Source organism: Cricetulus griseus, chromosome 2, assembly GCF_003668045.3.
Source record: "Cricetulus griseus strain 17A/GY chromosome 2, alternate assembly CriGri-PICRH-1.0, whole genome shotgun sequence".
In the NCBI taxonomy this organism is placed as follows: domain Eukaryota; kingdom Metazoa; phylum Chordata; class Mammalia; order Rodentia; family Cricetidae; genus Cricetulus; species Cricetulus griseus.
The window spans coordinates 248,928,638-248,945,230 of NC_048595.1; the positions used below are offsets into that span (position 1 = coordinate 248,928,638).

At 42.9% G+C, this 16,593-nt stretch overlaps 1 protein-coding gene across 2 annotated transcripts in view; it reads right to left on the reverse strand.

Annotated features, from left to right (window-relative positions):
- The window catches only part of LOC100774416 (tRNA (guanine(10)-N2)-methyltransferase homolog), a 109,689-nt gene extending 109,176 nt beyond the window's left edge, over positions 1-513 (reverse strand). The window contains exon 1 of one of the 2 annotated variants that reach the window (XM_027398419.2): positions 121-513. In XM_027398419.2, the coding sequence (XP_027254220.1) occupies positions 121-303 (183 nt within the window). In that variant the 5' untranslated portion in view covers positions 304-513. The remainder of the gene's footprint in view (positions 1-120) is intronic. The other variant, XM_027398418.2, reaches the window with a different exon arrangement.
- Between the last annotated feature and the right edge of the window lie 16,080 nt (positions 514-16,593).

Sequence of the window (16,593 nt, forward strand, 5' to 3'; positions counted from 1 at the left end):
CCAAGGCGCCACTGCAGACCTCTGGGTCCCCGCAGCTCGGCGGGTCCGCGCAGAGCCAGGGGCAGCGGGCAGGGGCGGGAGGTCTGGTTCCCACCCACCCACCGCGCCATCGCCGCCCACCTCGCAGTGCAAGAGCTCCGTGTCGGGTTCCTTCCCCGCCGCGATGCGGCAGAACACGCAGGCGCTGTCGTAGTCCCCGGGCTCCGAGGTCCCGGGCGAGGACGCCGCAGGTCCCGCTTTGGGGGCTGCCACACTGTCAGGAGGAGCCCGGTCCCCAGCTAGGTCCGCTTGCTTCTCAGCCATGGCGGCCGAGAGGCACGTCAAGCCCAGCCCAGCTGAGGAGGGCCCGCCGCGCCCGCGCGCGCGCGCGACTGCCGGCCCAGGAGTCGCCGCCCCTGCCTGGCCTTCCTAGCGACAGCAAGCTGGCGCTCGGGCAGCGCCACACTCCGGGAGAGGGAGCCGAGCGACGGCGCGCGGCCTCGGACCCGGCCTCCATTAGAGGGCGAGCGAGGACGTCTCCAGGACCCGCCCCTCCCCCGCGCGGCGCGCCGATGATGACGCGCTGCCGCGCCGATGATGACGTGCTTGCTCAGCCGCGGGAGCCCGCTACCCCAACGCCTTGTTCCGCGCTCGCTGCCTGAGGTGCTTGGGAGTTGCCAATGACCTTGGTCTAAAGTGCAAGGGCGTTGTTCACCGCTTCTCTGCAGTGGCGCTGCCATCACGAAAAGAAACAGTACAAAAGAAAAGTTTGGTTTTTTTAAGGCTTTAAAAGGACGAGCAAAGTCAATGTCCCGTGTTTGCCGTGTACTTGTTCGGCCACAGTAATTTCAGGGTCTGAAACTAAAAAAGGCCAAACTGAACTTCACACCTGTTTATTTTTTGTCGTGGACGGTACAGTGTAAACCCAAACAAGGATCTTTCCCATCGCATATATGTCACGTACAAAGAAAAGACAGTACTTCAGGAGTTCCCCGCTAGCTCTTGGGCTTGTATGATTTGGTTGGTTCATTGCAAGAATGTTCTCTTCCTCCCCTAGGATTTAGAAGTGGGGAGAATTTGGTAACAATTATGCCCGCTGAGAAAGTACCTTAGGTGTGATTTGACCTCAGCTTTTACAATACATAGCTGAACACCAAATATGCACTGTTTCTTTAATTGTGAAGCTGCCCAAGAATGATTTTTTTTTTTACTTACAGCTCTACAGAAAGAAATAGATTCAGAGTTTTTTTCCTGTCACATAAATGATGACACAGTTCAACATTTATGGATTCTAGAATCCATAGAAATTTTTTGTTATTGTTATACACTTTTGTTTTGAGATGAGGTCTGGATGAGTAGCCAAGGCTGGCCTTACCTGGGAGTCTTCCTGCCTCAGCCTCATAGTACTGTGCTGGCCACGCTTCTCTTTTGAGGCTGAAATTTTACATGGAATCTTATTATAATAGTTGTGACACTGGTGCCTGTTGATTTAATAACAACAATAATAGTTACTTAGTGTGATATTGCATTCTGTAATGATGTTAGGTGAATTAGGCAGTTGTCCAAAACAGTAACATATGTTAGGTAAAAGTACATACACGTTCAAGACACGTTTCATTCACTTTGTAGTTAGCCACCTGGGTGGAGAATCACTATAGTAGCTTCACAGATCCTCAGAAGGGGAGATAGAATTCAGAATCAGAAAATTAGACCTTGCCAAACTTAAGTATTATTATTTTCCTTTTGTGTTTTATGCCTGTATGTATTATACATAATATATTATACCTATATTATTATATATTTTATGTATAAGTACACAAATATGTTCTTATTTGTATATGTACTTGGGTACTTGTGCTGCCTCTTGGACCGTGGGAAGGAGGTAATGTACAGATCTTTTTGTGGCTGTAAAAGCCTTTTCAGCACGGCTTTCTTGACATTTAAAGCCATTGAGTTGACCTTGGCTTTGAGAAGGGAAGGAGCTTCATTCTTCACTCTTGGTGCTCTCATAGTGTAAAGGTAGAAGTACACATTCTGAAACTGTCTGATGAACAAAAGCAAGTCTTTCAGATTCCAGAGGGAAAAATGCTTTTGAGTGATGAGAGATGCACATTCACAGATAGAAGTCCTTTTTAGTAAATGCTGAAAGGAACAGAGATCAGGAGTCTCATATCAGGGCTTGGTTGCAACAACCACCAGAGTCTGAGATTTTGTATTAGGCATTTAGAGACCTGTCTGCAATCTTGGGGATTTTCTTGGGGTAGAGGTTTGCGCACAGTGGTTATAGGGCAAAAGATTTTTAGTTCTCAGTTCCTTACCAAAGTGTTTCTTCCTCACTAAGGTCAATGCTAACACCTTGCAACCTCCACCTAACCCCTTCCTTCCTCTTTATCTTGCTCTATTTTTTTCTATTGCATGTCACTTTCCACGTATTTAAAATTAATTAGTAATATGTTAAATATATTTAACTTTTATGTATTTGATTCAGTATGTATATTCATTCTCACTGCTCCATCTCTGTACTGGCTGGTTTTGTGTGTCAATGTGACACAAGCTGGAGTCATTAGAGGAAGGAACTTGAATTGAGAAAATGCCTCGATGAGATCCAGCTGCAAGGCATTTTCTCATTTAGTGATCAATGGAGGAGGACCCAGCACATGGTGTGTAGTGCCATCCCTGGGTCCTAGGTTCTCTAAAAAGGTGGGTTGAGCAAGCCACGGAAGCAAGCCAGTAAGCAGTACCCCTCCATGGACTCTGCATCTGCTCCTACCTCCAGAATCCAGCCTGTCTTGACTTCCTTCAGTGATGAACAGCAATGCTAAAGTGTAAGCCTAATAAATCCTTTCCTCCCCAACGTGCTTTTTGGTCATGGTGTTTCATCACAGCAATAGAAACCCTAACTAAGACAATCTTCATTGAATGTCATCTCTACAGCAATTATCTCTTGTGCCCATTTTAAATACGTACCTGCAGTAGCACCACTACACTAGAGTAGTCAAGGACTACTATAAGGATTTTTTAATCTCATAACTGGAAGGAAGGCTGAAGCCATTCACCAAGATGAGGGACTCTGTGGAACTAACATGTTGGCCAGGCAGGGAAGATCAGGCATTCTGTTCTGGGCATGTTACATGAGATGCTCTATCAACTGAACTGCTATAGTTAGGAGTTTTAAAGCTCTTAGTGTCTTAGTGGCAAACACTTTTAATACCAGCACTTGGGAAGCAAGGACAGGTGGATCTTATGTGAGTTCCAGAGCAGCCAGAGCTACATAATGAGACCCTGTCTTGAAATCAAACAAACAAAATATCTTGACACATTTATATTCATAGCAGGTCAGTTGTTTCTGGTATTTATATAAAATGATGGTACTTGTTCTGGCTACTTTTATGTCACCTTGACACAAGCAAAAGTCACTGGAGGAAACCTCAGTTGAGAAAATGACTCCATAAGATCAGTCTGTGGGCAGGCCTGAAGGGCATTTTCTTATTTAGTGATCGATTAAGAATATACCAGTCCACTTGGGGTGGTAGTCTTGGGTTCTATAAGAAAACAAGTTTGAGAAAGCCATGTGGAGCAAACCAGTAAGCAGCACTTCTCCATGGCCTCTGAATCAGCTCCCACTTTTAGGTTCCTGCCCTATTTGAGTTCTTGATCTGACTTTCCTCATTGATGAACAGTGCTGTGGAAGTGTAAGTCAAATAAACCATTTCTTCCCCAAGTCACTTTGCTCATGGTGTTTCATCACAGCAACAGTAACCCTAACTAGGACAGTATTTATACAAAAGAAAGAATGAGCACAGTGAACTAGGTGATGGCTACTAAGGCATTGCTATAGTTTGTGTATGGTTTCAGTATCCCACAATCATGGGATAGAAGCTTGATCTTCAGAAAGGAAGTGTTGAGAAGTAGTGGGACCTTTAAGAGGTGGGTCTAATTGGATCACTGGGGTGGTATAACCCTTAGAAGATGCTGATTTAGTTTTCAGGGGATCTGGTTTGTACACAAGAGAAATCTCTCTTCCTGCTTCTCTATATAATCACTCCCACATATTCCCACATTGTGATATTATCTGCTATGAGGCCCTCCCCAGAGATAAGTAGCTTCTGGTGCTGCTTTTCTCTTTCTTTTGCATTTTTTCTCTTCCTTCCTGTTGGGGGCGCCAAGGTCCTTGCACCCACAGATCACTAGGGAAACCAGGGATGTTAAACACACAGGTACCTCTTCTCAGTGGAGGAGATAAAATACCAGTTTTACTACCAAGATGTCTGGGGTTGGATCTTATTTATGACCTGATGAGCTTTTTGCTATCTGTGGAGGCAGACCTTAACCACCTTCCGCTATAGAGGCAGGCTTCACCCAAATTCCCAGACTCTTCCCTTCCTGGACCACTTCCGGTTCTGGGGGAAATGTCTCGTGTTCTTTATAGTCTGTTGACATTCATGCTATTTCAGTCAGAGAGAGCACACTAGATGCTAGGCCTAATAGCTATAGAACCCACACTGATGGTCACAAGTGCTTTGTAAAGGAGTTTCTATGTCACACCTTAAGCTTTATTGTGTACCTAGAATTGGAATGATTGATGCCTGGAAACCTTTTCCCAAATTGAACTGTGTTTGACAGTGAACTACCTGGCATTAAGTTGATGAAGTCAACATTTCTGAGTTGTAGAAATGGGTTTTCATTCTCATCTCTTCACAGGTTTGCTTCCCTTGCCTGGACCTGCACAGTTCCCCTCACCTTCCTTGCTTTCTGCCTACCTTACTTTTTTGGTTTTCAAGATCTCACTATATAGCTCTTGCTGGCCTGGTACTTGCTATGCAGGTCAAGCTAGTCTAAAACATGTCAGTCATAACAACTTTCCTACCTCAGCCTCCTGGATATTGGGAATAAAGGCATGCATCACCACATGCCCAGCTCTTGGTGCCATGCTCTTGTACTTTCAGACTTTTTGTTTGTTTGTTTGTTTGGGGGTTTTTGTTGTTTCTTTGTTTTGGGTTTTTTTTTTTGTTTTGGTTTTGGTTTTGGTTTTGGTTTTTTGAGACAGGGTTTCTCTGTGTAGCTTTGGAACCTATCTTGGAACTGGATCTGGCTTTGAACTTACAGAGATCTGCCTGCCTCTGTCTCCCAAGTGCTGGGATTTGGCTACCAAAGGCGTTTGCTACCAATGCCCAGCGTACTTTCAGACTTTTGAACTAAGTAATATCTCTTTGTTTATGAGAAACTCAGCCTTGATCACTGTTATTGCAACTGAAAACTAAGACATGCAACATGCACTAAGACATGTCTCAGAAATTCATCATGCAAGTTGCATCCATATGTTGTGGACCAAACTAAATTGCATAGCTGACCCTGACCTCAAAAGAATAGAATAAATATAATAACATGACTGGAAAGGCAACCTTAAAATAACAACACTACAGTCTGTCATGTCAACCAGACATTTAAGTGACACATCATTGCTAACTGGATATCTGAGTTTCAAGAGAGTAGTCCAGGCTGGAGATGTAACTTTTAGAAGCTTCAATGTACAGGACTTACATCCATGAAATTAGAAGAGATCACCAAGAGAAAAAATATGAAAACATTTCCAAGGACTAAGCTGGGACCATTGAAGCTTTTCGAAATCATAGACATGAAAAAATAGTTAAAGGCAAATGTAAATAAACAAGATATACAACTAAATATTGAGATACAGGGAGAGAATCAATAGTGTCCTGGCAGCAAAACAGAGTTTCAGGTAGTGGGATTTGATCAACTTTAAAGGCTGCTAATAAGACAAGATGACGGCTGGTAATGCATTAAAGGTCACAAGAAAAGATGATAGAAAGCAAGCCTAGGGTTGAACATTCTCAAAGCTGGATGTTTTAAGAAAGAATGATAATAAATAAATAGAAAGCAACAAATATGAACAGACCAAGAAAATAATTTTAGGAAAAAAATAGACACAAAGGATATCAGAAACTGAGCTACAGCAATAAAGATGAGTTGCAGATGCCAAAGGAAAGTGACTAGTGCCAAGAATACATGCTGTCCATGCTTATCTACCAGGTTCCTCTAGTCCTCACAACTGACATTCCTTTCCCTCCAGTTCTCTTACTCCATCTTTGCCACATTTAAGTGCCCGCATACTTGCTGCAGTTTTCAGTCCTTGTTTCAGTGGTGTCGTTCATCTACTCATACACTGCTAAATGATTCCATGATTATATGTAGTTTGTATCCCGTGTCTGACAGATGCTTTCTGGATGCTTCCTGGGCTCCCTGCCATTAGAATGCAAATTCCCTGCATGTGGCCTTCTTTACTGTAATCCAGCCTAGCATCTGCTACACAGTAGGCAATAGCAAAACACTAATTGCTTGAATGAATCGATGGGTAGATTTGCAGTTAGAAAAATAGACATTGTCTTGGTATCATACCTGGCTGTATAATTTCCAGCGAAGCTTTTCTTTTTGTAGGTTCAACTCTCGCAGGACTTCAAACGAATAATTCTTTTTTTCCTCTAATTATAACTTCAGTTATCAATTAGTAGCAGTCTTCTAAGGAGAACTGTTCCCTGGCAAACTGCCAAGGACTTAAGCAGCTGCCAAGGATGAGGGGCCCAGACCAACTGACACCCAAATCCTTTCTCAAGAGGGTCCCAGAGTATCTCATCTCAAACAGCAGCTACGTGTTTTCTAAGTGCACAAAATAGAGTCCATGAAATAAATTACCTACTGATTTAAAGTAACATTTTTTAAAAGTATCTATAAATGCCAAAAATGTCATTGAAAGATAAATGTCTATTTGGGCAAATATATTTGCAACAGACAAGAAAAATAAGACTAATAATTGTAGTATAGAAAGATGTTTTAAAAAACAATTAGATCAAATTGAAAATCTGCAGTAAAAGTTTTATTAAAGGAGCTAGGTGTAGTGTGAATGTGGATGGATTCTCTTCTTTCCAGAGGCTAAGCAAAGAGGATTTTAAACTGGAAATTAGCCTAAGCTAAAGATGAAAGGGAGGGGAGGGAGAAGGAGAGGGAGAGGTAGGGAGGCAGGCTAAGGCAAGAGGATCATTGTGAATTTAAGACCATTTGGGGCTACATAATGACTTCAAAGCTAGCCTGTGTTAAATTGGATGATTTTGTCCCAAAATACCAAAAATAAATAAAATTTAAAACACACACACACACACACACACACACACACACACACACACACACACACAAACCTAAGCAATTAACATGAAAGTAATTAGTAAAAAGTATAGTCAGCTAATCTATGGGAAATACATGCAACCTTATTAGAATCAAGTCATTCATTTTTATAGCTGTAGTCAGAATTGAGAGGTGATGGTAAGGAAGTGTCGTATACAGAGATGCAGCATACATTCCATCCCTATGACGTCATGGGAGAATTCAGGGGTGAGGATGGGAGGGCAAAGGATATGGGGAGTGTAGAACTTTATGAGGAATCTGACACTTCCTATGTAATGGACAGGAACAAAGACACAGAGACCTGAAGCCATCAGAAAGGAACAAACTCCCTCCCAAACTAGGACACATACATTTGGCTTCCTGACTGTTTCCAAACACAGTCTGTGTTCACATCCAAGCTCCTTTCCCTTTTACACGCTAGTTCTCTCCTGCCCGCTCAAGAACACCACTTCAGAAATTTCCCTATTGTGTTCTTGCATCTTCTGTTTTCTCAGTTGCATTGCTACCACTTGCAAAGATACCATAACTTCTCTCACATTCAAAAATATAAAAATAAAGAATTTTTTTTCTGAGTTTACTTTCACCACTTTCTGTATTTGCAGGAGATTTTTCTTTTGTTTTGTTTTTAAATAGGTATGTGGTGGTGAGGTACAATAGCCATCCAGTATAGGCAGATATGGAGGTCCAAGTTCTATGTCCTGTATCTCTGTCTACCTTTTTGTTTTTATTTATTTGTTTGTTTGTTTTGAGACAGGATCTCTCACTGAATCTGAACCTCACTGTTTAGCTAGTCTGTGTCCAGTGAAGCCCTGGTATTCTCCTGTCAGCAACTCCACCACTGGGTTATAGGCAACTACCACTGTGCCCAGATTTTATGTAAATTCTGGGAATCCAAACTCAATCCCTTGCCTTTGCACAGCAAGGGCTCTACCAACCAGTCTGCTGCCATAGTGCACAGCAGGAAATCTTGAAAAAAAAAAAAAAAAAAACTCACACCTTCCACCACTCTAATATCTCACTCCCCCAGCCATTCTCAACCCAGTCTTTTTCCAAACTGCTACTCCATCTATACTCCTTGCAGCCAAATTCAATTACTAATTCCTGGTTCTTTTCTCAGGAAATGAGGAGAGGCTGAGGACTATTGGCAGCAGTTGGAATTTTTTTTGTGTATTTTCATTTTGTTTTGTTTTGGTTTTGGTTTTTAATTATTCCCTCTGTCCTTAAAGTGCCTACTATTGTTTTCTTCTTGTTCTTAAGCCATTTGTATATTTTCTTTGTGTTTTCCTTCCAAGTGTTGGAGTCCTTCAGGGTTAGTCCTTGGTCTTTGTCACAGACTTTTGATCTTGTCTGATGGCAACTCTAATCCCATAGCCTTTCTGTTTAAAGCTTCTGTTCCTGGGACTAGTGAGACAGTGTAACTTGCAGCATGCCATTCCAGTTAGTGCTGCCAGATCCTAAACTCAAACCTAAGCAAGCTGCAGAAGCCTGAACTCTTACCCATGGAACTAAGGTAAAAGCCTACGATGACTAGGTAACAGGGTACTAAGCTTAGTGTGATGCCATTAAATAAGTACATAAAGATAAGGATGCATTACATGGTGGGTTCTAAAGAGATAAATTAAGAATGTGGCTTTTATTTGTAGAATATATTTTTGTCAATGAAGATAAATTACTTTGTCATAAGAAAAATATCCAAAACAAATTTTTTTTCAATTCAAGTTTTCATATTACCCTCATTTCTTTCAATAATTCTCTACTTTCAAAAATAATTTCTATGCCAGTGGCAGTCTGCCTCCAGCACTGAGGACAAAACACAGCTTCCTGGAGCTTTGTGGCGCCAGGCAGTCAGGCGCTATTACAGTGAGCAAATGTATGCAGTGGTAGGAGAGAGAGAGACAGACAGAATGGTTCATGTCCTGTGGACAGAAGCATATCTGAAGAGATGAAAGTAGTTAGGAGTGGGCTGAGGTGGTGGCTTGATTGACGTGATGATGTTAGGGCCTGGACTGCTGTTGGGGCGTGTGTCTGGGTTCATGGCTGTGTTGCAGCCACGGTCTGTGTCGATGTTGGTGGCTCCTGTTATCACCAAAGGCAGAGAGGATAGGGCTGTACAGAGTGGACCCACCACCCCTCACTGGCTGCAGCATTAGGGGGGGGAGAACTGGTCCTGTCCATCACCAGCTGTAGCACTCAGGAGAGCAGGCCCTGCCTGCACCTGGGCAGAATAGAGCCCACCCTGTTGGTAGGGAGGGTGAGGAGGTACCACAGGCGATCCAGTCCGTCCCTCGTGAGCGTGGGAGAGCTGGCCCCAGTGTCGCCTGTCATGTAGGAGCATGGGTGAGGAAGAAATGTCCCCCACTTGCCGCTCATCCCTCTCCCTATGGCAGACAAGGGAGATGACCCTCCCCCTCAGCAGCTATAGCACTCAGGAAAGCAGGTCCCTCTCTTCACCTGGGCAGCACAGCAGAGCTGACCCTGACACAGGCACAAGGATGAGCAGGCCCTGGGGGCATGAGAGTGGACTAGCTGAAACCACCCCTCATCTCCCATAAGGTGGGGAAGGGAGAAACACGCTCCTCCCCTCACTGCCAGAGGCAGGTGTGTGGGGGCAAGCTTTAGGACATAACAGCCTGGGAACTGTTTCTGCCCATCACCAGCTGAAGCACTCTGGGGAGCAGACCCTGCTCCTCTTCTTGGCAACACTGTAGAGCTGGCCCTGATGTAGTAGGTATGGGTGAGCCAATCCTGAGGGCATTAAAGCAGGAGAACTGCCCAGCTCATTGCTGTGTAGGGTGAACTAGCCTGGGCAATCCTGTGAAGTAACCTGGTGAATTTTCCTGGGCAATACCCGGTCCTCATCTCCCTGGTGGTGAGGTCTGGGGAGAGTTGGCAAGGTGAACAACCCTGCAAGCACCCAGTCTCAGAACAAGGGTTATAAATGGGCCCAGCCCTACACCCGCCCCATCTATGATCTCTATGCAGGATTTCTATGACACAGGACCACAACAGGGTATCCAAGAGGAGACCCAGTGAGGGCCCAGTAAGGATGGTGTAGCAGAAACCAGAGGCCTCAAACCAGAACAATGACTCTTCAAAATGAACACTTGCAAGTAAAGACATATGGACACAAAAGTGGCACACGCCACCCTAGGGGATTTCCAAATTCTTATGTCTTAAATCCCAGCAGAGGCAGGTGGATCTCTGTGAGTTTGAAGCCATCCTGGTCTCCAGAGAGAGTGCCAGGATAGGCTCCAAAGCTACACAGAGAAACCCTGTCTCGAAACAACCAAAAAAAAAAAAAAAAAAAAAAGATATTCTGTGTGACAACAGTTTCCATGACGAGATTTTTCTCCTTTTTTCTCTTTTCCCTCTCTTTTTTCTCTAAAACTTTATATTTTTTTATTTTTTCAGGGGGTGTTTATAAGAGCAGAAGGTGAATACAAAAGGATGGGGAGATGAAGGGATCACGGTACATGATGTAAAAGACACAAAGAATAACTAGGAAGCTTAAGAAAGTGTTACACATAGCATATGGTTGAAAGAAGAAACCTCATTCCGTAAGTGATGGTGATGGTCTGCTCTGATGTCAGAATGCTCACGGAGTTTTCTGGCAAATCTCTTGGCATTTCTGGTGGAAGTGAACTGTTGAGCCGCCATGACTTGTGTCTGATGCAGTTTTGTGTCTCCAGTTTCCAGTTATACATAGAAAGAGTTGGTGGGCTTTTCTTAATCCTGAAGCCTTTCCACGTGAAAGTAAACATGGCTAGGAAGCTAGTTAGAAATTAGCCAGCGTGATAACTTCAAAATCTTAATGCATATTTTGAAAAACTGGTTAATTGCTTATAGCAGTTTAAATAATAACCCATGTACAGTTTTGTGATTAAAGATATCATTGCACATGTACAATAATTATGACACCTTCAAAGAGAGAACATGAACACTCACTTTTGCACTTACTGTTTTCTGTGTGGTCAACATTCTGTTACAGAATATACAATAAAAATTTATTTACTTAATGTCTTTTAAGCTAAAAAAAAAAAAGAAATTAGCCATCTTGGAAATAATTGAAGATAGACAACTCTTCATAATCAGGAAGATTTCTATGTCCCCAAACAAAATCTTAAGAAGAGGCGGTATCAGAATTATACCTCTGTTATCCTTGGATATTGGAGAATGGTGGGCACTCTCCACCCTAGGGGATTTCCAAATTCTTATGTCTTAAATCAAAAATTAGGCAGAGATATTCCAATAGCAGCAGAAGCAGGAACAATTTGTTAAGAAAGTACACACTTCCAAGAGAGGAAGCAGGCCAGAGCCAGGAGGAAGATCAATGGCTTCCTGTCCAAAGGGTGGCAAGCTGTTTTGACATTTGCGTATTGCCAGCATTTCCATGCATGCTCCATCTGTGATAGGCCAGGGTTGGTTGGGGAAGTTCTTAGCCCTCCTCTGTGTCACTGGTTCCTTTCATAGCTAATCTCACAACCTGAGCTTCAGTGTAAGGTTTATCCTGCCTGACCTTCTCAGAATTCAAACTATGTCAAAATGGGGGAGAAAGCAACCCAATTTCCCCTCCTTCAAATTTAAAATATTTAGGTTTTTTTTTTCCTTTTTCTATTAGAAAGAAAATTATTTTCCATGTCAATCCCAGGTCCTTCTCCCTCCTCTCCCTCTGCCCACCCCCCAACTAATGCCCTACCTATCCCATACCCTTTCTGCTCCCAAGGGAGGGTGAGGCCTTCCATAGGGGGTCTTCGAAGTCTGTCATATTTTTTGGGGATAGGGCCTACGCCAACTCCCTTGTGTCTAGGCTCAGGGAGTATCCCTCCATGTGAGATGGGCTCCTAAAGTCCATTCCTATGGTAGCGATAAGTACTGATCCACTACAAGAGGCCCCGTAGATTTTCAAGGTCTCCCCACTGACACCCACATTCAAGGGGTCTGGATCAGTCCCATGCTGGTTTCCCAGCTATCAGTCTGGGGACCAAGAGTTTTCCCTTGTTCAGGTCAGCTGTTTCTGTGGGTTTCACCAGCCTGGTATGGATCCCTTTGCTCATCAGTCCTCTTTCTCTGCATCTGGATTTCAGTTCAGTTCAGTATTTAGCTGTGGGTGTCTGCTTCTACTTCCATCAGCTGTTGGATGAAGGCTATAGGATGGCATATGAATTAGTCATCAATCTCATTATCAGGAGAGGGCATTTACAGAATCCTCTCCCTTTTGTTGCTTAGATTGTTAGTTGGTGTCATCTTTGTAGCTCCCCAGACATTTCCCTAGTGCCCGATTTTTCTTTGAACTTATAATGTCTCCCTCTATTATATTATCTCTTATCTTGTTCTTTTCTGTTCTTCCTCCAAATGTAAAATATTATATGAAAGGATACCTGACCACAAAGAGGAAGAAGTAGTGTAAGGGCTAAAGATAACCTGTAAGCCTCACCTGCCTGAGGACAGAAAACTTCCCAAACACTAGGGGCTACAGATACATAGGGAGGATGTACTTCAGGATGCATGCTTGCCCCTGATTGGATGAAAGTGAAAGGTACATAGACTTTTGGGCTTGGCCTCTTAGGCACCTGACTGACCTAATTCAGCACCATTCTCTGGGAATCCTAGGTATGGACCTTGCCAGTATCCATCTTCCTGGATAGTCTAACAAGGCTTGCTTTAATTGGACAATCATGGGTGGCTTCTTTCTCCTAAAAATTTTCAGGTTTAACAGTAGCCTGCTCCTCCTTTTGTTGATGCTTATCATGAGGGGGCTATTTGCTCTTGATGAAACATAGTCACTTTTGCAGTTTTTACTTTGTCTTAGCTTAATTCTTTACAAGATTTCCTTTGCAAGATTTATAGTTAAGATCATGGCATATGAACTGTATCCCTGGCCCTTGGGGGAGACGTGACTTCTTGTGCAGTCAGAAAGACTATTATCCAGCAAGAGGCTTTCTGGTTATAAACAAAGACAAGTTATCTTCTTCCCCAAGAGTTAATCAAAATGGGCCAACAACTATGCAGACTGGAGAATGTCCCTCAGGAGACCTGCCTTGATAATAGTGTAAGGTCTGCTTAAATAGCTAGATTGCAATAATGGTCTCTCTGGACATTGTCAGCTCACCTCTCATGAAAATCTCTTATTCTTCTGTAATAAACTTTATTTTCTCTCCCTCATTCTGAGTGTCTCATCTAAATTCCTATGCTGGATAAAGCAAGAACCAGGGTTGAGGGAAGGCCAGAGTGAGATGCTAATACCATACCCCCTTATAACAAAATCTAGATAGAAATGATCTGAACATACAAAAACCATCTCTAGATAATAAATATAAGGAACAAGGCAAAAGAAAAATAACATAAGCACACCTCTCTCTGCATAAGAAATACAGCAAAAGGGGCAATAGTAAAGCTACACACACACACACACACACACACACACACACACACACACACACACACACACACACATTCTCTGCTGGAATGGATGAGCAACAGAAGGGAAGTACAGAGTGCTTATACGTAGAAAAAGGGAGAAATTTCCAGCTTCTGAATATAATGCTCCTGAAGAAATGCTGATAGGTGGCCCAATGTCCCAAGCTGTAGTTGATTGAGCTTTGCTGAGTCAGGTGAGTCTTGTTTGTTGTCCTTAAGTAGAAGCTCTGTAAATCATTTATGATAGAACAAAGAAAAACCTTCCTTCTAACAGTTTCCCCATTCCTGCTACTTCCTGATAAGCAGCTTTGCTTTACTTCACTCTGGAACACAATGGAGATACTTCTGGTTTTGTTTTTTGGTTTTTTTGTGTGGTTTTTTTCCTTCATACAATAAAAAGAAAAAAAAAGTGGGGAGGCAAATCCTCAAAGGAAGACAACAAAAACCATTGAAAGCAATTACTTGTTTACAAATTGGGAACAAGGTTATACTTGTCCTCTGTTCATCACATCAAATGTGACGTGAGCTACCTAACAACTCTAACATGGCTTTCTATGTCACTTTACAACTTTGTAGGTGTGTTTGTATCAGAAGCTAATTTGATTTTGGTAACCACTTAGAGAAGAAAAGAAGAGAAGGAGGAAGAAGAGGTGGAGGAGGAGGAAAGAAAGGAGGAGGAGGAGAAGAAAGAAAAAGGAAGAGGAGGAGGGAAAGGAGAAGGTATTGTTAACTTTATTTAGAAGCAGAGCAAATGGAACCCAAGAAGATGAACCAGTCTGGCCAGGATAATTTACTTGATGGAAGATAGAGGGATCTGTCTGCAAGTCCTTTCCATCCTCCAGAGGCACTACCCTTATCCCCCAGAGTAAAACAGACACTGCACACACAAGTCAGTACTTCCAATATGCTGGTTATTGTCAGTCTTCTTGGCAATTTCATATTTGCAAATATTTCCTCCTAATCTCAAGGCCAAAGCAACTCCCCTAAATCAGTCATCACAGTTCTGTCTGTTTATTGTCAAAATATACATGTAGCTGGATGCCTTGGATTTGTATCTTTTTTTTTTTTTTTGAGACAGGGTCTCTCTCTATAGGTCTGTTTCCCAGGCTGTGCTGGAGCTCATTATGTAGACCTTGGACTCATAGAGATCTAGCTGCCTCTACCTCCTCAGTGCTGGGATTAAAGCCATGTACCACTGTGCCCCTGGAGTTTACATCTTAATGAATACAAATCCAAAACCAAGTATGGGCAAGAAATAAAAGAACAGAAATAAGTTTATTACCTGCAAGAAGTGAGGAAAGCATGAAAGCCATTTTCTTTTGTTATTCCTGCTTATTTGTTTGTTTTTATTTGTGTGTGTGTGTAAGAGTGTTTTGCCTGCAAGTATATATATGTGTACCATATGCATACTTGTGTCCACAGAGTCTGAGAAGAAGATATTTGATCTGGAACCAGAGTACAGAAGGTTGTGAATTGCCATTGTGGGTGATGGAAAATGACTTCTCCAAGAGCAACAACTGCGCTTAACTGCTGAGCCACCTCTGAGAGGCATTTACAGAGCAGTGCCCTTCAATAAAGGAAACTGTCTGCGGAGCATAAAGGAAAGCCCTTTAGACATGCGCACCTCTCTGAACATGCTCAGTTTAAGATCATAATTTAAGACAAAGTGATGGTTGACACACAGAGCATGTTCCAGAGGTTAAATGGTGGTCGGAAATATCACTGGACTTGGATAACATTTTGGCAGAGAACAAAAGAGAACAGGTTAAGGTGGATTGTTAGAGAAGTTAGTGTGCCTGCCTTGCTTAGTGACTGATTAGATCTCTCTAGTGACCAAACTTTCCTTTACATCTCATCCTCAAATATTTTCTTCCTTTTTTGGGGGGGGGGGGTTTCTAGGTAGGGTTTCTCTGTGGCTTTGGAGGCTGTCCTGGAAGTAGCTCTTGTAGACCAGGCTGGTCTCGAACTCACAGAGATCTGCCTGCAGACTCTGCCTCCCGAGTGCTGGGATTAAAGGCATGCGCCACCACCGCCCAGCTGCTTTTGAATCTTGTGCTACCAAGCACAAGCACAGCCACCACTTCTATTGACTTCTGTGTTATCCTCCTACATGAAGGAAACTAGCTCCTGATTCGCAAATGCTACCAAGTTCAGGCCATTTTCTAGGAAAACTTCCAGGCCCATGAGTCACAGCTTCTCTAACATCTAGGGCCCTGTGCCCTTTGACTGCAATCGCTGGTGACAATGCACTCCTGTGGCAAACTCCTGAGATTGTGTCCAGTCAGACTCTATGAAATGTGAACTTTGTACCTTTGCAAGGGCCTTTCCCATTCTTTTGACATCCTAGTAATTTCTGATCTTAAGTTTTCTCTCAATTCTGTAGGCTGCTCTCCAGATTTCTTACTCTACAGCATATCCTAAAGGTCCATTATTTCCCCCAGTGGCTCCTGGGAACCTACCCCCCCCCAATCTTGCTGTTTCATTTCTAAACTGAGGTGCTACTTCCATTGATTATGGTATGTTGTGGGGTTGACAGCATGGCAGGGGAGTTAGGCCCCCTCAATTTGACACCCATTTTTGCCATTTTGTGTGATTCCAACTTGAACAAGTTATTTTAGTTTCTTCATTTAGAAAATACAGTAATGTTTATCGACCTCTCCCATTTGTATCGATTTTAAGACTGTGATAATATCTTCAAAGTGCTTAGAATGATGCTCAGAACATCAGGGCTCAGTAGATGTTTCTCTTATTATTTAAAGCAAACTGCTTGATGCTTCCTTAAAGACAATCAAACAGAAAACTCCATATATCCAAACCAAGCCACTGCAAACACACGTGGACCATGCAAAGCAAAGCCACAAACTGACAAAAGCACGCCTTTTATGTTCCTCTTCATGGTTATTCTAGTTCAAGGAAGACTTAAGGAAATACCTTTGTAGGGCCCACGACATTCTGAGACCATGTTAACTATTGTTCTCATCAGGCACAATCATGAGTCAC